Source organism: Stigmatopora nigra, chromosome 6 (assembly GCF_051989575.1).
Source record: "Stigmatopora nigra isolate UIUO_SnigA chromosome 6, RoL_Snig_1.1, whole genome shotgun sequence".
Lineage (NCBI taxonomy): Eukaryota > Metazoa > Chordata > Actinopteri > Syngnathiformes > Syngnathidae > Stigmatopora > Stigmatopora nigra.
In genome coordinates, this window is record NC_135513.1 from 14,903,820 (window position 1) to 14,928,583 (window position 24,764).

Here is a 24,764-nt window from a genome sequence, read left to right on the forward strand (position 1 = left end):
AATTTCATGAAACAACGTTAATTAATGTAATATTAATCACATATTTGATGCATAATGGCGAAGTAATAACACAACTCGTCCCCTTTTACCAATACATGAATGTTTATTAAACTAATATATGCAGAACCATTCGGTTAAAACGCTAGATTTATAGCCTCAAAGCTATTAGATTATGTCAAGACAGTTCACTGTAATGCTATCCAAGAGTTGCATATGCTCACCAACACAAGGGCTTTATTAAGTATTCAATTGATATAAAACCTTCAAAGATGATATATATTTTCTTTGGTTGTATTTATATATATTTTTATTGTATTTTGTAATCTAAATTCGACTTTTTTTTTACTCATCTGTGGAAACAAAAGCGGATGTAGTAGCATGTTTGTTTAGAAAACACTATGTACTCTTTGTCAAAAGTTTCCCCTACACGCACGCAGATGTCAGCAGAGTTTCTCAAATCTGTCACTTTGCTAGGTGGGGTGTATTTGATGAGCGACAGAAAACATGAACGAGGCAGCTTTCTGACAACCGCCCTTGCGTGGACTTTCTTCCGACGCAACTCCTTTTTTTAACCACCACCTCGCTTCGATTTAGCTAGCTCCTCTTTGCCCTCCAAATCTGACAATTGACAGTAGTGAACCATGCTAACCGATGTTAGCTAAGTAGCTATGCAGCCCGGCGTCGATCTGACCCTCGCATGTTAATTGTTTGTATTTATTTTTTTTAATTTTATTTATTTTTTTAATTAACACGATTTCCCCTTTTTGTTAAAACAAGCCGAGGAGCAAACGAAGACATGGGTCTGCACCCGCTGGAATTCAGCGAATGCTATCTGGACAGTCCTTGTTTCAGGGAGAAGATCAAGGCTCACGAAGCAGAGTTGGATAAGACCAACAGGTTCATTAAAGAGTTGTACAAAGATGGCAAAAACCTCATCAACGCCACCAAACGTGAGTTATTCACACTCGCACTTTTTTTCGGGGGGTAAAAATCATATTTTTGTGTGTATTTCCATTTCTAACCAAAAGCTTTATTCCAATCAAGCATGAGACCATCGCCCCAATTTTCTGTACAATTTGTTTGGCTAATGCAGGTTACATTTTACGATGAATATTATATGATATAAGAGTTCAAAAAGTTGTAAAGAGAGTTAATAGTCTTAATCAAATGGAATGTGACGCCATTTTTTTGCCTGCAGGTAAGTTTTGAATGATAAAGAGCATAGAAAAATGTTTCCTGGATCTTAAGGGACTTTTAGGACACTCCCCTTTTCTCTCTTATAATGATTGACAGCTTTGAAATGGGTTATTTTTTCACTTAGTACAGATAAACCATACATGAAACAAAATACCAAACTATTAGGAATTCAAATCGTAACATTTTAAATTAACAATTCATTTTTTTCTGCCTTGAAATTGAAATTTAAACAATTACTGCTAACGTAACTTATTAAATTGTGAATTAAACTCTTGATAACTAGATTTAATTCAACTACTTGACTGCCATTGACGGCAGTAGACGTCAAATACATATTGCGACCAATCGCTAATTAGATTAGACCAAATTAATGGTCCTGAATAAAAAATAGTGTTAAATATATCACCAAAATTGTTTTTTTTTATTATTAATAATATTTAAATAGTTCCTACTTATTCCTACAATTCTTCATGCATATACCAAAATAAAGTTTGAGAACAAGGTGCCAATGGGCTCTGCATGTTAATGTAAAAAAAATACTTGTTAACTTTACAATCAGCCAATCATTTGCAAGCTTGAAAATTTCTCAATACCCACATTGCCGGTTTCAGTGGTATCTGATAACGCCACCTCTTAAAATTTCAGTCCTTGACAAGGATTTTTCAGGTTGCGGCTTATACGAGAGAAATTGTAAAATTGAACGATTTTCCAGGTTGCGGCTTATACCCGAGAAATTGCAAATTTCAGCTATTTTCAGGGAATTTTCTGGTTGTGGCTTATACGAGAGAAATTGTAAAATTTAACGATTTTCAGGCAAATTTCAGGTTGCGGCTTATACGACAGAAACTATTTTTAAAAATTCAACAATTTTCAGGCAAATTTCAGGTTGCGGCTTATACGAAAGAAATTATCATAAAATTCAGCCATTTTCAGGAAAATTTCAGGTTGCGGCTAATACGCTAATAGGCGAAAAATACAATTTTTTTGTCACCAACTGCAACAACAACAACAACAAAAATTCCCTAATTTTTTCAACATCAAGTTCCCGGAACTGCCCTCGGAATTCTTCCAATTTATCCAAGCAATAAAACAACGCTCCAACTTGACAAGACAATTCACCAAAAAGACCAGCGTGTTCTAGAATGTTCCGTTTTTCCTCCCAGAATTGTTCTCTCAGTCCTTATTCAGACACACTCAAGCCTATCTACTACACTAATAAAAAAAAGGGGAGTGAAGAAAAAAAATGCAACTTTTAAGGAAGATTAAACCCCCTTGCCAAAAGTCTAGTATGTCCTGGAATGTCCATATAAAGGAAAAACCACCACCCAAGACTTTCCCAAACAACTCAGACCAGGACACTATATTATCTTCCATCTTGATAAGAAACAACCTTGGCTTTTTTGGGGGGGTGGACAAATCGAACGTTCGCTCTGACCCCGGTTGGCGACGACAACAGGACGAAGAAGTGTCGGCGGCGTGCTTGACCTGGACGCCATTATGGTGGTGACGTCACACTTTGGGCAACTCCCTTCTACTCCCACAGCTGAGAGGAAGTCCCGCCACGGAAAGTCCTTGAATCCGCAGAGGAAACTTAAAGCGGATGACGATGGTGGTGGAGGCCAAGAGAGCGCTGACATGGAAGTGTCCACCAGAGGAGCAACAAGCAGATGTGATTGGGTTTCTACAGCCAAAAGTTGTCAAACCCGCGTCCTGTCTTTTTGTCCTCAGGAAACGTGGCTAACAAGACGAGCTAGCTTAGAAGATCTGGATCCAAAAAAAGTACTAAAGTTCATTTCTATATTGGATAATTTGAAATATTTTTGCAAAACTCATTTTTGGATGAAAAGGCGCACCTGAGTTGAAGCCACACCCCCATCAAGAAAGTTGTTTATATTCAAATATAAGCTGCAAGGTTAGGGTGAATTTGCAGACAAAGTTGTTGTCATGATATTAAAATGTTCAACTCCCAAAAACTCATTTTTGGATGAAATAGCGCACCTGAGTTGAAGCCACGCCCCCACCATGAAAACTGTTTATATTCAAGTTTAGGGTGAATTCGCAGATAGTTTTTTGTCATGATATTAACATTTTCCAACTCCCAAAAACTCATTTTTGGATGATAAGGCGCACCTGAGTTGAAGCCACGCCCCCTCCAAGAAAACAGTTTATATTCAAATATAAGGTCTTATAAACTTTGTTTACATTTTTTGCTTTTTCATCGTGCTCAGGGTTAAATTCTATGGTCTGCCGCTAATTTCTCAACACATTAGCATTAGCATTTAGCTTCCAAATTGTCAGAGAAAAGGAATGTCATCAATTAAATGGTTAATCCCTTTTAAAAAGTTGACTTTTGCGTATTTCTAAACAATTTATTTAGCCATATGTCCATTTTTAAGGCCATCCCTTGAAAAAAGTAAAGTTTGCAAGCATCTCCATTTTGGCCCGTTATGTTACTCGCTATAATCACATTAAAACTTCAGCCTAAGAGCCACATCACAGCCTTTCATTAAATTCGCATTAGCTCCGCGTTCAAGGTTTTCATCTGTTTTTTGGAGCGACAACAAGACTACACAATCTTACTTTTTGGACCGAGTAAAGGAAGGACGTCTTTAAAAAAATAAAAATAAAAAATGCACATCTGCGACCAGTCAAGTGGCCATTGTTGCCAGGAGGACGTCTTTTTTAGCGTGACCTCGTCATGTCAATACTTTTTTGGCGGAGTTTTTGGCACGGTGGAGCTGTGGACAAAAAAAATGGACGGGGGGGTTTTGGAGTGGCAAAGATGGGAGGTCGGAACAGGATGGCGATGTGGAAAAAATAAGCAAAGTGCTGTCCTTTAAATGTTTGGGAAAGGTGAGCTGTGAGGCAATCAAAACAAACATCTTTGGGATTTCAACTTTGACATATATCATTGTTTTCTGCTTTGTTTATAGGGGAAACATTGATGCAGGGGTTTTTTTCAGTACAAAATGGCTGTTGATTACATTTTTTTTTTGCAAAGAAACAGCAAATTTACTATGACACTCCCGGTTATGTTATGCTAACTCATGTTTGTAAGGTTTGAAGTGACTAACGTGTTTTTGGAAAGTGACATGTTTTGACAACAAGCAAAATGCTAAAAAAAATTAGAATGGGATTTTATGTTTCAAATTGCTTTGTTATGGTGAGTTGTTTGTAAAAATTGTTAAGTAAATTTCTGTAAAAAAAAACATTGCTTGATTTTAAAGATTGGCGTTGTAAACTATAGATTTGTAGGATTTGGCGGTTCTGAAATTTGATCTGCTAGCATTAAGTTATTTTTAATTTTTTATTTTTTTTGTTCCTATATATTTTTTGTTCCTCTATTTTACTCTATTTACTATATACTCTTTATTTATATCCTCATTTCCTTTTCCATGAGCAAAAACATTCAAGTACAGACAAAAATTAGCATAATATTTACTAGCTTTACTACAAAATCTCTCAAATCGAAATAAACCCAAAAACCAGCTACGTACCGTCATTTCTGGACTATAAGTCGCATTTTCTTTACACATTAACTAGTGTGATTTTTTTTTTTAATGATTTACTCCAATATGTTGTTTTCTTTAAACAAAAAAAATCTTCAAAACTACTCTGTCGGTTTTCTATGTTAAATTTTTTCGGCCCAGTCGCAAAGAAAAACTAGCTTGTGACATCAGATGGCTACAAGGTGGAGTCCACTGATGACTCATCGCCTTCAGCTTGCAATGTGTGTGTATGTGTATGTTTTACATGGGTGCTGTGGGGGGGATTCTGGCTTTGTGTAGAGAGAAGCCCAGTTTGACATTTCCCATTGTTGCTGTCATTGTTTTGGCTTTATAAGGCAAATAAGCACATTAGCTTTCTAGCCAATATGCACATTTCCTTATTACTCTTATTTCCTCAATTGGATATACAAAATACACTACCCCCCACCCCCTCAACGGACCCTGTTGCGGATTAATTCCAGCGTCTCATGCTTTCATTCCTCGGGTTTGATGTCATGAAGTCCGCACAGCTTGTTTTCATAAGTGACGCGGCGGCCCTTTTTGCGCGCCAAAAACATGCGTCGTCCCATCTCAATTTGCATGTGTGGTTAGTTCGAGATGTTAACGGTTAGCTTAGCGTCTTTTAATATTTGATTAGATGGAGATGAGTGCAGGCCACGCCCCCATTTTTGATGTTAGACGTGCATAGCTGTCAATGGCCGCCAGTAGGAATAGGATATAGGATATTTTAGGTATTCAATTGAATGATTTATTGTCATTGGACAAGGATAATGGGATTTTAAACCTTCAACATAAAGTGCACCTTTAAATAAGTTGGCATAAAGAAATATGTACACTAAAAAAGTACTGTATTTACTCGCATATAAGCTGCATTTCTCGCACAAAAGCACAAGATTTGATACAAATAAAAAAGTGCATCCGTTAACAGTACATTACATTACTTTAGTACTCCTCACTCATACCTTAAACTAAAAAGTATACAGTACTAAGTCAAGTAAAAAGGAATGTATTAAGAAATCTGAATGTCATTTAAAAAAAGATAGAGGGGCTATAAGACACTGAAAACAAATAAGAGTGGACAGAACTACTGCCACTGGTTTCCGCGTAACGGCGCCATTTTGGGGAAATAATAGATAAAAAACATTAGTTGGAAAACGTCGGTGGACCGGATTAAAAAGCCTAACGGGCCATATGTGGCCCGCGGGCCGTAGTTTGCCCATTTCTGCCATAACATGTCACCAAACCGACTGAAGTATTTTGCTTCAAATATTATTTTTATCTTCTTAAAGAATCTCTTAATCCAGTGCAACATTAGCACAACATTATTCTGCCAAAAACATATCTTATATAATAACTTATTTCCATCTAGCTACAAGAAGCCAAAAAAACCCTTAAAAAAGTTGTCTACCAGTTCCAACATGATGTATTTAGCATGTTCTTATTATTTTTTATATGAACCACAAGATCCTTTTTATGCCTTTTTTAATGTTTGACAAGGTACTCATAAAAAAAAGGCAATTGCGCAACACTTTGCTCGATCATTTATTTCCGGCAGAGGTAAAAACAAAAAAAATGTTTAAAATAAGCAAAGGAGCAAAGTGACAGATTCACTGACGGCGGTTGCTATTAGCAACCAGAGTGGCGTTAACTCCACGTGCTGCGAAATATGAGCTATTTGTGCACCGAGGGTCATGACAAGAAGCACCTTTTATGGACTTGTTGGATTCCAGGACGTCGTTTCCTTCAGTTTTGCCAAAGATTAACAATGATAGGTCTGAAAATACAACTTCAGGAGCAGGCTAAGAATGAATGAGATCAATTTAAATAGGAAATGGGTTTATTACCAGACTGCAAAGTGGAAAGTGAGAGCTCTAAAAGTGGAGTCCTGTTCAGTAGCGATGTTCTTCCAACTCTAATCGAATGACCAATGAGTGTCAAGTCTTAAATACAGGCAAAACTGACACTTGTCATTAGGACTTTGGACAGATATGTTTTAGTCATTTGCTGGGCATAAAGTCATTGATCAGTGAGTCAATTGACAGTTGAGTATTTGTGCCAACATGTTAGCCATAAGGATGACTACGATGCTGTTATACTTACAAAAACGGATACAATATGAACAAGCAAATGCAAAGATACTTTGTCTTAACTTACAACTACCTATTTATTAATTAATTAATATCTGTTAAGTTGTTTGTTATTTTTATTTGTGAACTTTCCTAATACTACTAATTTATTTGTATGACTACTACTTATTCATTATTTTGACTACCTACTGATCTATCTTGACTACCTACTTATCTATGCTGAGTACCTACTTATCTATGCTGACTACCTACTTATCTATGCTGACTACCTACTTATCTATGTGGACTACTTACTTATCTATGTTTACTTATTTATTATGTTGACTACTACTTATTTATTTTGTTGACTACCTACTTATTATGTTGACTACTACTTATTATGTTGACTACTACTTATTTATTATGTTCACTACCTACTTATTATGTTGACTACCTACTCATTATGTTGACTACCTACTTATTTATTGATATTTATTGATTATTTATTATTGACTATTATTTATTGATTATTTATCAGTTTGTTTGTTATTGTTACTCATTCACTTCCCTAATTATTCATGTTGTTGACTACTTATCTATGTTGACTACTACTTATCTTGACTATCTACTTATTTATTTCTTATTCATTAGTTATTTATTATTCACTATTATTTATTGATTATTTATCTTTTGTTAATTTATTTTTTGTTTGTTTTTTATTATTTTTTGCACTTGATGGTGAAGCTTTAAATCTCATTATACTTTTTTCAATGACAAAAACATGACGAAATTCAATGTTTCCCATTCAACTCAGTTCCAATGAACAAGACGTCAATTGCCATCATTGTTCATGTCGCTAAGACTTTTTAAATATTTTTTTTATACCCTTATTGCACAATGTATTTGTTTTTGTTCATGTTTGACTCATGCCATTTCCTCTCACTCACAGTTGTGGCGTTTTGATCGACCACATTTATTTCTGCCACCGAAGCGACTCGGCGAAAACCTCACGGCTCAAAAAACGACTCTCACACTTTGAACACTCAAAAAGTTCCAATGTCGCAAGCGGATCGTTTTCTACCCCTGGCACGCCGAGGCTTCCTTACGTAGCGCCGCTCCCGTCCTAAAATACCCTCGCCACATTCTGCCACGCTTTCCCGAGGGGGAAAACGCTGTCCTGGTGCCAAGTCGTGAGGGGAATCTCTGGAAACAAATAGTTCGAATCGGCCACGCGTACTGACTCTATTTGCGGAGTCGTTTTATTTATTTGATTCACTATTTGAATCGCGCGTGGTTCGTCAGCCCAACGCTTGGTGCCGGTTTTGGCGTGCAGCGGGAGGCCCGAGCCTGTTCCACAAACCGGATGTTTGCCCAGGGGTTAACCGCAATGTGTGGGGGCGGGGCTAGTGACAAGCAACAAGTGAGTCGTTTTTGGGCGAGTACTTTTTTGTTTTAAAAACTTTGTTTGGCGTTTCATGCTAGATTGTGATTGTGTACTCGCGTCTATAGTCATTGTTATTTTAGGTCTAGAAGTGCAGAATTAATTGTTTGCCTTTAGGTGTCCAATCCGTTTGAAGCGGGAGGGTTGAAGTTATATCTAAGATAGAAGTTTAATATCTAAGTACTGTTGAATATCTAAGTACTGTTGAATATCTAAGTACTGTTGAATATCTAAGTACTGTTGAATATCTAAGTACTGTTGAATATCTAAGTACTGTTGAATATCTAAGTACTGTTGAATATCTAAGTACTGTTGAATATCTAAGTACTGTTGAATATCTAAGTACTGTTGAATATCTAAGTACTGTTGAATATCTAAGTACTGTTGAATATCTAAGTACTGTTGAATATCTAAGTACTGTTGAATATCTAAGTACTGTTTCATATCTAAGTACTTTTTAACATCTAAGTACTGTTTAACATCTAAGTACTGTTTAACATCTAAGTACTGTTTAACATCTAAGTACTGTTTCACATCTAAGTACTGTTTCACATCTAAGTACTGTTTCACATCTAAGTACTGTTTAATATCTAAGTACTGTTTCATATCTAAGTACTGTTTCATATCTAAGTACTTTTTAACATCTAAGTACTGTTTAACATCTAAGTACTGTTTCACATCTAAGTACTGTTTCACATCTAAGTACTGTTTAATATCTAAGTACTGTTTAATATCTAAGTACTGTTTCATTTTTAATCTAAATTTAGAGATGCCATGATGACTTAATCGTCCAATAATCGATATCAATTTATAGATAGACAAATCATTGTTAGTTATTGTTGACCTAATAACCCTCAAGTAACATTTTTTTAATCATTTTTTTTCCTAATTCAGAGTTGGGAATGGCGCAAAGAAAATTCGCCCAATGCCTGGGAGAATTCCAGTTTGAGTACATCGGCGACGCCAAGACGGACGACGAACGGTGCATCGGTAAGCCCATTATCAAAAAAAAAAATATGATTTTTATTTAATGATAAAAAATAGTGCCTTGAAACCAAAAAAAAATCCCTAAACCAAAAAATTCCCTGTTTTTATCTGCAAATTATGCAACCATCAAATACCCAAAAATCCCATTCATGATCTCCCAATAACACCAAAAGTGATCTCCCACTCCTCACTAGATTGGTCTTCCATCTGTACGACTGGTCTCCTATTTTGAAAAAAACTAAAAACATCTCAAGGCACTTTTTTACGCACTTTTACGAGGTTTTATCAAGCTTATCAGTAAGCATTAAAAGCCCATATTTTCCAGATGAGTCACTCCAAGAGTTCTCCTCATTCCTGAAGAACCTGGAAGACCAAAGAGAACTCATGGTGAGTGCGACCCATCGGGAATGACCTCCACGTTTGTGTATTTCCAAGCAGCCTGCCTGCTTCATCAGAACATCCATATTTGGTCCTCGCCTCGATTTTTTTTTTTTAACTCCTCCCTCGTCATCTAGCCAAAGGTCCCGGGAGGCAAATTTCATTTTTTTCTTCTCAATACTGCAGAAGTAAACAGGAGAGAAACAGCCTGCCTGCCTGCCTGCCTTGTTCGTTTCATTTTGGCGGAAAGTTTAGCCAGTCTAGCCGGTCGGTCTAAGGGTCGATTTCCCCAAGACACATTCCTGGGAAGGGTTGATTCGCATTGTAAAGATGTATTTACACCTGTCCGGTTTGGTCCGGTTTGGTTGTTGTGTATACAAACCAGGCCACTACAGTAGTACCTTGAGATATGAGCTTAATTTGTTCCGGGACTGAGATCGAATGTTGATTTACTTGTAACTCAAGTCAATGTTTCCCATAGAAATTAACTAAAAACTAATTAGTTTGTTTCAACCTTCTAAAAAATACACCAAAAACAGGATATTGGATTGGAAAAATATTTTTATTTGTTGTAATTTGCCATCTATTAATAAATAACTAGTGGTTTAATTGTACTAAAATGTGTTAAATAGTACAAAAATGTGTTTAATAGTACTAAAATGTTTTTTAAAGTACTAAAATGTTTTTTAAAGTACTAAAATGTTTTTTAAAGTTCTAAAATGTTTTTTATAGTACTAAAATGTTTTTTATAGTATGAAAATGTGTTTAATTGTACTAAAATGTGTTTAATAGTACTAAAATCTGACTTTTTGCACGGCAACGCGCTTGTAACATAACGTTTTTTTTTTTATAACTTTAATTTAACCTTACACTAAACTTAATTATAATTTTGTTTTAAATTTTGATACCTTATGTCTTTTCTTCAAAATATGCAGTGGTACCTCGAGATACAAGCTTAATTCGTTCCAAGACTGAGCTTGTATGTCAATTTACTTTTAACTCAAATCAACGTTTCCCATAGAAATGAACTGAAAACTAATTAATTGGTTGCAACCCTCTGAAAAAACACCAAAAAAATGAATATTACAATGGAAAAACATTTTTATTTGTTTTAACTGGCCATCTATTAACAAAGTAACAAATAACTAGTGGTTTAATAGTACTATAATGTGTTTAATAGTACTAAAATCCGACTTTTTGCATGGCAACGCGCTCGTAACATAACAAAAACAAATTTAAATTAATTGGATGACGATGTACACACTCAAAATACGTTTAATCTAACCTTAAAATAAACTTAATTCTAATTGTGTTTTAAATTTTAATACATTTATTGACACTATTGGCCCCGCCTCCACCCTGACTTTCAGATGCAAAAAAATCAGACTAGAGAAAGCGAACTATGGACTTTCCCTCTGCGATTAAGCCCTTTAATGACAAATGCCGGCTTAATAAAAAGTTTCTCCGCGTGGTTGTGTCATTAAAAGACAACCTATGGAGCTTTTACGCCTGGAGGGAGTCTCGTGGGGTGACGTCATGGTGTACAGAGCGAAGAAAAAAGCCAGTACAGACACGTCCTCGCGGTCGTAGTTGCAGGCAGGCTTGGGGAAAATAGCTTGACTGGTTTGAACGACATGGCAATTCAACGCAGTGCGTTCTAGAAATGCTGCGGCTTGACTTCCAATGTGGGATTCTTGCCTTTTTCCATGTGATGTCACTCTTGAAAAGTGGCCATATTGCAAGGAAAGAAAGAAAAACAACACATGGGATGACATCAATTGTAGTTCTATTAGAGAAGATGCATTTTTTTACTGTTTTTACTTGGGAACTTATGTTTTTTTTTCTTAAATTCTCAAAAGATATCCCCTTTTTTTTCTAATGTTCAAAGTATGGAGTCAAAAGATTTATTTTTTTTCTCCTATTTACTATTGTGTTGGTTTGGTTAAATTATGAGGAAATATACTCTTAATTTATCAAAAGATATCCAAAGAATGGCCTTTTATTCTAAGTAGGAAGTTAAATGTTAATTTTCTTTTCTCCTATTTACTATTTTAGGTTGTTTTTCTTAAATCATGAGGAAATATATTCTTAAATTCTCAAAAAGTTATCCCCAAAATAGCATATTTTGTTTTCTAATGTTCAAAGTATGGAGACAAAATATATATATATTTTTTTTCTGCCGACTATTGTTGTTTTTCTTAAATCCTGAGGAAATATGGAGTCAAAATATAATTTTTATTGTGTTGGGAGTCAAAAGATATATTTTTTAAATATTTATAATGTTATTTTCTTAAATTATGAGGAATACTACTTATTTTTTTTGCAAATCCTGAAAAATAGCCTCCATTTTTCCCTACTCAATTCAGTTTTTCAATACTTATTCCCTCAGAATACTGCAATTGAGTATTTCTTACATCATACAATTGCCTAAATACTACAACTCCATTTGACAAAACATTTTTCCCTGAAAAAAACCCCCCAAAAACACAGGTATTTGACCAATACTCCTCTTTTCTCTCCCATCCAGATGCGAAACATCACCGAAACCCTCATGAAACCCCTCGAAAAATTCCGCAAAGACCACCTCGGAACCGTCCGGGTACCTTCCAAACCACCATTTATCAACCCCATCACCATCCCAACCCCATTTATATTAATTTCTCAATCCTCCATTCCCAGGCGGAGCGTAAAAAGTACGAGAAAGAAACGGAAAAATACTACAGCTCCCTGGAAAAACTTCTCAACATGTCCGCCAAGAAGAAGGAACCACAACTACAAGAGGTAGAAAAATTCTCCCAAAACTCAAAACATGGGGTGACAATCGTAAAAAAAATGATTTTTTTGTTTAGTCAGTCTTTGTTTGGGTTGCCGGGTTCCGCCAGGCTCCCAGTGACGCAACTTGTAGTGACATTTTTTTCCTGGCTGGTCCACAGAGGAAGCGTGTACTGCCTTTAAACCCTCACACTGAGGTCAACTTAGTTCCAATCCTTAGCGCCATCTGAACACAGAGTCCCGGTTACCTCCCGCCAGATTGTTTTTACTGTCCCGGGTGTCCATGTAAGGTGATAGGAGAGGACACTTGAAACTGTTGACATCGGGACAGACCAGGGGTGTCAAAGTGGCGGCCCGTGGGCCTAATCTGGCCCGCCGCATCATTTTGTGTGGCCCGGGAAAGTCAATCATGTGTGCTGGCTTTCTGTTTTATGATCAAATTAAAATGAAGAGTATAGATGTATATTAAATTTACTGGTTTTCCCCCTTTTAAATCAGTAATTGTCATTTTTTTAATCGTTTTTTCTGGGTTTTTAGTTCAAAAATCATTTTGTAAAATCTACATTTGAGTGTTACTTGCAGGCCCACCCAAACAATGAAATAAGTGTTACTTAATGTCCATAAAATATGGTCAGTGGAAAGCCAAGAACTTTAATATGGGGGACACGCAGTACTCTTGTGCTGACAGATATATTTTTAAACTGGAATGGACTGCTTTAGTAGCTCGACACGATTTCTTGTTGCTAGGCAGAATTTATCACAGTTTATGTCAAATTGGTCTTCATGAATAAACATATATACACATATATACACATATATACACATATATACACGTATATACACGTATATACACATATATACACTTATATACACGTATACACACATATACACACGCATACATATTCACAGATATACACAGATATACACAGATATACACAGATATACACAGATATACACAGATATACACAGATATACACAGATATACACAGATATACACAGATATACACAGATATACACAGATATACACAGATATACACAGATATACACAGATATACACAGATATACACAGGTATACACAGGTATACACAGGTATACACAGGTATACACAGGTATACACAGGTATACACAGGTATACACAGGTATACACATGTATACACATGTATACACATGTATACACATGTATACACATGTATACACATGTATACACATGTATACACATGTATACACATGTATACACATGTATACACATGTATACACATGTATACACATGTATACACATGTATACACATGTATACACATGTATACACATGTATACACATGTATACACGTATACACACATACATATACACATACATACATACACATATATACATACACATATACACATACACATATATACACATACACATATATACACATATACACATATATACATATATATAACCAGATATACACAGATATACACAGATATACAGCAAAATACACATAAATACACATAAATACACATAAATACACATAAATACACATATAAACACATATATACACATGTATATATGCATATGTACATACATATATTTCCCAGGTGGATTTCATCATGTTGTCAGGCACTGTTTGTGACTATCGCCACCCAGTGTTAAAGCTGAGTTAAAGCTAAATTTGAACTTCTTGTGTGGGCCATCTTCCATGACATTTTCATTCTTTTCTGCGGGCCAAATAAAAAGTGGGAAACGGTCAAGAGATTGTACAGCATAATGATGATGATCTTGTGCGTTCCTTCTAGGCAGACGTCCAGGTGGAAACCATGAGGCAGCACTTTCAGGAAGAGTCGCTGGACTACGTGTGCAAGCTGCAAGAGATCCAAGAGAGGAAGAAATTTGAGTGCGTGGAGCCTGTAAGTCACATTTACCACATCTTTCCAAACTGAAAAAAAAAAGTTATATTTGATTGGCTCCCTTGAACATGTGATGCAGGACACAAACTTTTCTAATCGAAACTTTTAGTAAATTGTATTTCATTCAACATTAAAAAAATATATATATATATTTAAATGGGAACTTCATTTTTCCAAATCACCGACATAATTACACATTTATACATATATATTTTTTTCTTATTTTTTCTGTTTTTATTAATTATGTTTATTTATTTGTTATTTATTATTATTTCATGTATTTATTATTATTTAATTTATTTATGGTGTATTATTATTAAATGTATTTATTATTATTTTATTTATTATTATTAAATATATTTTTATTTAATTTATTATTATTAAATATATTTTTATTTAATTTTTTAAATTTAATTTGACTTGGATCAACCAATGCCAGCCCTCCCAGTCAAAACAAGTTGGATATGTAGCGCTGTTAATGTCAGCCAATGATTTAATACTTTTACTTTTTGTACTTAATGAACTGTATAAGGTTATTAGACCCAACTTCCATTTTTTTTCACATTTCCATGGAGCACACTTATGAATATTTTTTCTCATTCTCCATATGTTCGGCAGATGCTGGCTTTCTTTCAGACGGTCTTCACATTTTATCACCAGGGATTCGAGCTGGCCAAAGACTTTGACCATTATAAGCGAGCGCTCCAAATCAATATCCAGAACGTAAGCCATATTTGGAGCACTTTTTTAGATTCAAACTTACTTACATACTTTATCACACTCCGCCCGTCCATCTCAGACGAGAAGTCGCTTCGAGGGGACGCGTTCGGAGGTCAACGAACTGATGAAGAGGATCCGAGAAGCGCCTCAAGAATACAGACAGACCAGCCCCATTAGCTGTGAAGGATACCTCTACGTCCAAGAAAAACGTAAATATTACAATATTTGCACTACTCATCTTGTAAAACTGTATTCGTACGTATTTTCCGGACTATAAGTCAACACTTTTTTTGCACATTTACTCAGGCCTGTTTTATTTTATCCACTAGAACTGACAACAGCTTTTTTTAGGCTACAATAATAAAAAAAAAAAAAAAATTAAAAAATTATGTTTTTAGTTTTTTTAAAGCAGTTGTACAGGAAAAAAAACTTAAAAATACGTATATTTTTTTTATTTTGGTTATTTTAAAGTTGTACAGAAAAAATACTATTTTCTACATCAGGCCCATAATTGAATATAAAAAAATACTACATTATACATCATAATTGAATATAAAAAATACTATATTATACACCAGGCCCATAATTGAAGATAAAAAAAATACTACATTATACATCATAATTGAATATAAAAAAATACTATATTGTACACCAGGCCCATAATTGAATATAAAAAATACTATATTATACACCAGGCCCATAATTGAAGATAAAAAAAATACTACATTATACATCATAATTGAATATAAAAAATACTATATTGTACACCAGGCCCATAATTGAATATAAAAAATACTATATTATACACCAGACCCATAATTGAAGATAAAAAAAATACTACATTATACACCAGGCCCATAATTGAATAACCAACATGCTACATGACTTTAACTAGCATTACCAAGTTGTCTCCTTTATTTTTCATTGAAATATAATTTTTTTCTATTTCTAGGGCCGCCTCCATTCGGGTCAAGTTGGGTCAAACGCTACTGCACGTTTGTCAAAGAGCAAAAGATCCTTCACATGGTGACTTTTGACCACCGATCTGGTGGAAGGAGTGTAAGTACATAAACACGTGGAAACCTGGGCTATATTTTTAGACATTCTTTGTCATCTTCAGGGGGAGACGGAATCCGTCACCCTCAGGTCTTGCGTCCGCAAAACAACAGACATGTTGGATAGGAGGTTCTGCTTGGAGTTGGATATCACGGACAGGTATTACATTTAGCTATTTTTTGAAAAATAAGGGAAAAATATATTTTTTAAAAAAGTAATTAAAAATCAAGCAAAACGTGAAGACTATGGCGGGGTTATTAATTTTGGGTGCTTGAGTCATGCCTTTTTTTTGTTTATTTTGTTTTTTGCGTACTGTTTAAACAGTACTCAGATATTAAACAGTACTCAGATATTAAATAGTACTTAGATATTAAACAGTATTTAGATTTTAACCACAGTACTTGGATATTAAACAGTACTTGGATATTATACAGTACTTGGATATTATACAGTACTTAGATATTTAACTTTACTTAGATATTAAACAGTACTTGGATATGAAACAGTACTTCGATATTAAACAGTACTTCGATATTAAACAGTACTTCGATATTAAACAGTCCTTCGATATTAAACAGTCCTTCGATATTAAACAGTACTTGGATATTAAACAGTACTTGGATATTAAACAGTACTTAGATATTAAACAGTACTTCAATAATAAACAGTACTTCAATATTAAACAGTACTTCGATATTAAACAGTACTTCGATATTAAACAGTACTTCGATATTAAACAGTACTTCGATATTAAACAGTACTTCGATATTAAACAGTACTTAGATATTAAACAGTACTTAGATATTAAACAGTACTTAGATATTAAACAGTACTTAGATATTAAACTTCTCTCTAGACCGGCGACCAAACGTCCGGTCACGCAATAATTACCATTTAAATTTAGTGCAATATTAATATCAGGATGCCGCGGTTCCTCCAAAATGTTGTGTTTTTTTCAGCGTGTTTGTGCAAAAATAATGACAGCATTTATTTTGTCCAGGCCGGGCACAGCACTGACAGTGCAGGCTTTGTCGGAGAGTGACCACAAATTCTGGATGCTGGCCATGGGAGGGAAGGAACCCGTGAGTTTTCCACTGCTTTTTCCGCCAGGCCGTCAAACTGACACTAAAGTGTTTGTCGGCTTGACCCGTGGACGACCTTAACTTGGCCTTCACTTGGCCATGGTGACACCTTTCTCTCATTTCCAGATTGGACACTATCTCGGAAGGACGTATTCCAAAGAAAGAGGAAGTGAGTCATAACTTTACTCTTTGTTTTTGTTCCCTTTAAATCAGTAGTTCTGAATTTTTTGACCAAAAAATGTTGTTTTGTTTTTTTAAATGAGAAGAATATTACAATTCTACCAAGAAAAGTCCAAATTAAAGGAAAATTTAAATTAGGGAGAAGTATTTGAATTTAATAATCAATTTGATCAATATTGGGATGGATAATTTTTGATTAATATTTGGATGAAATTTTTTTAATCAATATTTGGATGAAGAATTTTTGATTAATATTTGGATGAAGAATTAAATATGTATATAGCATGGAAATTATTATCAGAATTTTTGGACAAAATTAGAACAGGAAAAAAAACTCAGTCAAAATCTTGAATTGATAGAATTTTTAAGAATCAAGTTGGAAAATAAATTTTGATTGAAAACAGTAAAACCAAGATAAGTTGGTTTGATGGCAGTAAATTAATTATAAGGTCATGAGAAAAGTCATAATTTGATATGTACTGTATAGAAATATTACTTTTTCTCTTGGTAATGTTTTTAAAAAGTTTTTTTGTCGAATTATTATGTCATTTTCTCCATTTTTTTTTCATGTAGTTGACGCTCAGCTGGATGACGTTGGACTGACTTTTGTCAAGAACTCCATCAGTGCCATTGAAAGTCGAGGTATAATTTGTAATTCTACACTTTGTCCGCCAGGCGTCAGGCTTGTACCAGTTTTCAAAAGATTTTTTGGGGAAATGAGCGGTCGTTTTACTGTTATTTACTTGGTATTTACACTTGTTTTTGTGCCACCAAATCAATTACAATGCCGTTAAATTCTGGATGTGTTTTATGGTTCTTGTACAGGGATTAACGACCAAGGCTTGTACAGAGTTGTGGGAGTCAGCTCCAAGGTTCAGAAGCTACTTTCGTTAATGATTGGTAAGTTTTTTTTGTTCAAAAAAAATTCAAAACACTCCTTAAATGACTCCATAAGAAAAATGCCACATGTACATTTAAATTACTGGAAAGTATACCCCATTTAAAATGCTAATTCAATTGGATTTGGACGTCTAATCCTGGAGGTTTTTAGATAAAAATTTGAATAAAATCGGAATTTAATTTATATTACATTTATATTATTATTATTTTCAGTAGAGTGGAACTTTTAATTACATGCACAAAATATAATATTACACCAACTAATGTTATTGATGGAAGAGAGTTGCAATTTTAACATAAAAAAATAAATAAATATGAAATTGCAGTTTTAATTTTTGATGAAATTATCCCGCAACTTCTGCTCATGCAAAATTGTGGTAATTCTTATCAAATCAAGTCATATTATAAAAATAATATTTGAAACATAATTATATAGACAAGATTACCAGAAAAAAATAATTTATCTCAAAAAATAATACTAATATAATCACAAAAGTTGTACTTAGTCAAAAAACTCATTATTTTATTTTCTGTTTATTTTTGTATACATTTACACGATAATGCGCATAAATTGTGAACTCCTTGCGAGGAATGAATTGATTGCTTGAATGAACTCTCGCAACTTGTACGATAGTTCCTCAAATAGCTTTTGTGGTGGTTGTACACAAAACTTCACATTGACAACCACAGCGCAAAATGTGTGGGTGAATCACACTTTAAACCCTGAGGATGCTCCTCCTCTTCCTCCTCCTCCTCTTCTTCCTCATCATCTTCCTCTTCATCGTCTCCAATCTATCGCCGTGGCCGGGGTCCAATCGCACTGTACAAACTCGATAGTGTTGTGTGTCAGATGAGACAGACTGTAGTTTACAGAACTACACACTATTGCTTGTTTACTGTACACTTTTCTAGTACAATTACTTCCATTTATTTTTTTGAATATATAGTCTACCTATTTTATATATAGGTATATATTTTTTCCATTGCTTCCATTTGTTGTTTTTTCCATCCCTGATATTTTAGTTTCTTTGTCCATTTTGCGTCACCTTTTGCTTTTCTATACAACAACTAGGACATTTATATTTGTTTTATGATGATCATGTGACACTACTTGGCCAATCATTCCTGTGAGATTTTATATACGTTGAATTTGAATTTTTTTTATTTTTTTTTACCCGTAATCCTTAGAAAACGTGATTTATGGTTGTATGTTAAGATTCTCTCGCTACGTTTGTCCAAACCATACAACATAGAGAGTTGATTTTTTTTTTATAGTGGCTAGAAATGGTTGTCGGATCATAATAGATATTATGATTAACTTTCTTCACCTTCTCAAAGTGTGTAAAATCATTTAGTTTTTACACCTCTTCACCCTTCATACTTTTCCATCTATTTATTCATCTTGAATTTGAAAAAACTATTTTTTTAATCTATATTCTTTATAAAATGTGATTTTTGGGTGTGGGAGTGTGTGTATGTTAACATTCTCTCGCTATGTTTGTCCAAACCGTACAACGTAGAGAGTTGAAATTTTTTACAGTGGTCAGAAATGGCAGTCGGATCATAATAAGTAATATGATTAAATTTCTTCACCTTCTAAAAATGTGTAAACTCAATTTTTCATTTATTAAACCCCCAATTTTCTTCCCCCTGAAAAACCTTTAACAAAATACTGATAACATTTCCTCAAAAGCATGTAAAGGGCCAAATATAGATGACTAATATTAGTTCCCGCATCCGTCTTATGACGCAGCACGCTTCTCCGAGTTCAATTCCCAGTCCGAAAGCTCTCAAGAGTCCCAACAGAGCCTCTCTAGTAGTGAGGGATTAATTAATCTTGTAATTAGGTAAGAGCCACTCACTTGCTTTCACGTCCACCGAGACTCCAAGGGCTCCCAGATGCAGCGCTTTTATCGTCTCGTTACAACTTTTACTGTATATATTTATTCTCGCCTCGCTGAGGAAAAAGTCCCAATTGCTGTTAGATTGCGGTTGTGTATTCCCGAGTGAAGATACCGGTGTAAAAATAAAATGGTGGTTGTAGTCGAGGTACGTAGACGTGCTCACTTTTAAAGAAAAATTATTTATACCAAGTGTAGGCTGCCAAAAATACATTAAAAAAACTAATATTTTATTTCTGCTTATTTCTAAATTGATGATAACATATTTTGTGGTATTATTATGATTTTTTTAGATGAAAAGAGCATTGAAGTGGACCTCTCCACCAATGAGGACTGGGATGTGAAAACTATAACAAGCGCACTGAAGTTGTACCTGAGGTAAGGATTTTTTTTTTTGTGCAAAACTGCCGATTCAGACGACAACCAAAAAACTGACTGTTTATTATAGTGAGTAACCCTCAATTTAAAAGTATTTTTTTCCAAAACTTAATGGGAATAATTTGTCCTGTCAAATATTGGCTACTTGGAACTTGCATGTTTGAATTTTTGGGTGAAAAAAATATGCTCTGTTTTTTTGTCAGGGTGGAAATATCAGCTATTTAAGTTTTTAATAGTTAGTAACCCTCAATTTAAAAGTATTTTTTTCCAAAACTTAATGGGAATAATTTGTCCAAATATTTGCTATTTGGAACTTGCTTGTTTGAATTTTTGGGTGAAAAAAATATTCTCTTTTTTTTGTGAGGGTGGAAATATCAGCTCTTTAAGTTTTTTTTATAGATTTGTAATCCTTAATTTAAAAGTATTTTTTTCCAAAACTTAATGTAAATAATAATTTCTTCATTAAAAATTTGGCATTTTTTGGGTGAAAAAATATTCTCAATTTTTTGTGGTCATCTCACCAAAAAAATTAAATCTCAGCTATTTGTTATTTTTTTGCTTAGGCTTTTTTAGTCTAAAAATATGACCTTTTACGTAGAGGTCACTTCTTTCTTATCCAATTGAATTGAATTCTTTTATTGTTATTATAAAAATACTTGTTAGTAAACAAAAAAATGCCTATATTGTCATTGTTCAATTCATTATACTTACTTTTTTATGTCATTTTACCTTCCCACAATGAACTCCACAATAATTCAATTTGAACTAAATCACCATCATAGCACTTTTTCCCCGGGCCATGGAGCCCCATCATTAATTGTGAATAAGTGAACAATTTTTTTTTCCCACCGCCCCCAAAATTGCGGCCAATCTCTCCGGGACGAACGCAAACGTCCTCTGTTTCTGGTGAGACTTAAGTGCCTCTGGCCAGCGTCCAGCTTCTCCGATGCAGTGAAAGTACCTTCAGATGAACTTGGTTATCTGGACACGCGCGCCATCTCATTCCATCCCCCCGCCGTCTGCGCTACATTAATCATGACTGTGAACACACCCCATAAAACAGTTACGGCGGCTATTTCTGGCTCTCTCTCTCACCTTTTTTTCACTTCTTTCCACTCTTCTTCAATGCAGGAGCCTCCCCGAGCCGCTGATGACCTACGGACTTTACAAGGAGTTCATCAGCCCGGCAAGTAAGTCCAGAAAAGCTCTTTGGTGGCTTAAAACAAGATGGACGCTGTGCTAAACACTCGTCTACCGAGCCATAGTTATGAAGGAATCCTTAGATCAGAGGTTGTACAAGTTGCGGCCTGGGGGCCAAATCTGGCCCAACGTATCATTTTGTGCAGCCCGACAAGTAAATGATGAACTTTCTGTTTTAGGATCAAATTCAAATGAAAAGTATAAATATATCACTTTTCCTACTGCACCTACTACTACTACTACACCTACTACTACTGTACCTACTACTACTGTACCTACTACTACTGCACCTACTACTACTGCACCTACTACTACTGCACCTACTACTACTGCACCTACTACTACTGCACCTACTACTACTGCACCTACTACTACTGCACCTACTACTACTGCACCTACTGCTACTGCACCTACTACTACTGCACCTACTGCACCTACTACTACTACAACTACTACTACTACACCTACTACTACTACACCTACTATATCTACTAGTATAGCTACTAAACCTACTACTACTACACCTACTATATCTACTACTACAGCTACTACACCTACTATATCTACTACTACAGCTACTACACCTACTACTACACCTACTACTACACCTACTACACCTACTACTACAGCTACTACACCTACTACTACAGCTACTACACCTACTCCTACTACTACAGCTACTACACCTACTCCTACTACTACAGCTACTACACCTACTCCTACTACTACAGCTACTACACCTACTCCTACTATTACACCTACTACTACTACTACTACTATTAGACCTACCACTACTACTACTACTACTATTAGACCTACTACTACTAGTACTACTACTACCACAGTATACAAATGTTGCTTTTCCATTGTTTTTTTTTTATTAGTGTAATTGTTATATAGAAAAGCAAGAGATGTGGGTGGAAAAGGGAAAACAAAAGTAGATGGGAAAACAAAAGAAAAATATCATTCAATAGGAAAAAGTTGAACAAAACAAAATCCCCTAGCAATTTATACTATACATATAAGTATATATCTACACTATATGCCAATTAAAAAATCTTCCTTTCCATTGTTCTCCACACTTAGAATTTTGACAAACCCCGCCCATGTCATTCCTGACATTTTGCTCAATTTCCCTGACCTCCAACGTCAACTCACCGTATTTCAACCTCCATCTAATTCTACCTTTTAATGAAATTCACTCCAAAACAAGTGCTACAATAGGATGAGCTCTGACATTTTTATCAGCCGCTCACCACCAGGAGGAGGTTGAAAAAAAAATTGGATTAGCCTCCATTCGTATTTATTTGTTCGACAGATTCTGACACCACAACCCCCCCCCCCCCCCCCCGACGCACGTTTCCATAGTAATGCTAACCGGCGTGGGCGCTCAGATGCCCATGTGCAAAGAGATATTTAAGCCATTCTCCTCTCTTTTATTCAATGTAAATCTTATCTCTCCTTTAGCTTGCCGTTAGCTAGCTTCCCCTTTCGATTTGGCGCCCGCAGTATATCGCCATTACGTGGCTAAAACGCCAACGCATCACGCCCTGGCTCGCCCTCGCCCTTAACCCGCCATGTTGGAGCTTTATTGCCCCCCCGATGATTGCGTCCTTAAAGATCTGCTAAGTTTTTATTTTTGGTAATGGCTCCTATTAGGCGCCAAGGGCCGATAAGTTGGATTGATAGGGTGATTATGATTGGCTTTTGGCTTGGGGGCGTCGACCTCGCCAGAGCTGTTAATCGACGAGTGGACAGATAATCGATTATTGGATTTATTGATGGATCTGGGTTAGTCCTGTGGAGATAGGTTAAATCTTTTTTTATTTTATTTAATTTTTACAAGGTTTATTTTGATAAATGTTTTTGTTTTGAGAGGAAATACATTTTTAAAAATTTATTTGTTTTTGCGTTTTGACTGAAAAGGGTGGGGATATTTTGTAATAGTTAATAATAACTTTTTTGATATGTCATTTATTGGTATTGTGTTAATTCAAAGTAATTAAAAAGAGGAAATAGGATGCTCTTTTTTAATTTTAAAGAGATAAAATCATATTTTATTATGTAAAAATATTTTTAAATGAAGAACATTTTGTGATAAAATTATATATACAATATTATTATTTTATATTATATTATACAATATATATTACAATATTATACACAATATTATTAGAAATAAACAAAGGAGAAACAGTATTTTTATTTTTTATTGTTTTAAAATTGTCCTTTATTTCTTTTATATGTTGTTAAACATTTTTATTTCAAGAAAATAATAACTTGGACCAAAACACATTTCTTTTTCCAATTAAAAAAAAAAAAAAAAAAACATTAAGTTTTTCTTTTGTTTCTTCAAAAACAATTGGTAAAATGAACCAAAAAATACATAAAAGACCACCATTAATAACCACTTAATCCTCACAACATTTCTATTTTTAAAGAAAATAAATTGAATAAATATTTTGGAATTCCTCTACAAAAATAAACAATTATTCTAGTGAACCAAAAAGTAGATTTAGTATGATAAATTTATTATTTTTCCTTATTAACTCAAATATCAAGCCACCACCAAACAACCAAAAAAATAAACCCTGTAAAATAAACATGTATACACAAATAGCAAAATGTGTATATATACATATATCATATTTCTATCTATGTCATCATCCAAATAATGCTTTTCAGCCAACTACTATTTTTGACGAATTGTTTTGACTTTTTTTTGCGGATTAGAGGGCGACAGTCCAGAGTCTCGCATCCAGGCCGTCCACTGCCTGGTCCACAAGCTGCCCGAAAAGAATCGACAAGTCCTGGGGCTCTTTATGAAGCATCTGGCCAAGTGAGTGACGGATGGATGGATGAATAGACGGATGGATGGATGAACGGATAGATAGATGGACGTCCCCGTGGCGCTCCTTTTTCACTCGGCCCTTCCTTCCTTCCAAATTGAACCCGGTCCTGCCAAACCTAAAGCCTGTCTGTCTCCCTGCTTCTCACTCCACATGCCGCTTCTCTTCTTCTTCTTTTTCTTTTTTTCTTCTCTTCTTCCTCACCCCTTCACTCCCACTCTTCAGTCTTCACTCCCCCTTCCCTGCTGTCACTCCAT

General features: G+C 34.9%; 1 protein-coding gene across 3 annotated transcripts in view; it reads left to right on the forward strand.

Annotated features, from left to right (window-relative positions):
• The window catches only part of arhgap10 (Rho GTPase activating protein 10), a 39,315-nt gene that overhangs the window by 413 nt on the left and 14,138 nt on the right, over positions 1–24,764 (forward strand). For 2 of the 3 annotated variants that reach the window (XM_077718867.1, XM_077718868.1), the window contains exons 2-18: positions 778–950; positions 9,108–9,203; positions 9,526–9,587; positions 12,106–12,177; positions 12,258–12,359; positions 14,131–14,241; positions 14,860–14,964; positions 15,041–15,170; positions 15,914–16,020; positions 16,082–16,176; positions 17,018–17,099; positions 17,226–17,268; positions 17,853–17,921; positions 18,105–18,179; positions 20,374–20,458; positions 21,590–21,648; positions 24,392–24,497. In XM_077718867.1, coding sequence (XP_077574993.1) covers positions 778–950; positions 9,108–9,203; positions 9,526–9,587; positions 12,106–12,177; positions 12,258–12,359; positions 14,131–14,241; positions 14,860–14,964; positions 15,041–15,170; positions 15,914–16,020; positions 16,082–16,176; positions 17,018–17,099; positions 17,226–17,268; positions 17,853–17,921; positions 18,105–18,179; positions 20,374–20,458; positions 21,590–21,648; positions 24,392–24,497 — 1,572 coding nt within the window. Of the gene's footprint in view, positions 1–425; positions 707–777; positions 951–9,107; positions 9,204–9,525; positions 9,588–12,105; positions 12,178–12,257; positions 12,360–14,130; positions 14,242–14,859; positions 14,965–15,040; positions 15,171–15,913; positions 16,021–16,081; positions 16,177–17,017; positions 17,100–17,225; positions 17,269–17,852; positions 17,922–18,104; positions 18,180–20,373; positions 20,459–21,589; positions 21,649–24,391; positions 24,498–24,764 lie in introns of those variants that run through there. The other variant, XM_077718869.1, reaches the window with a different exon arrangement.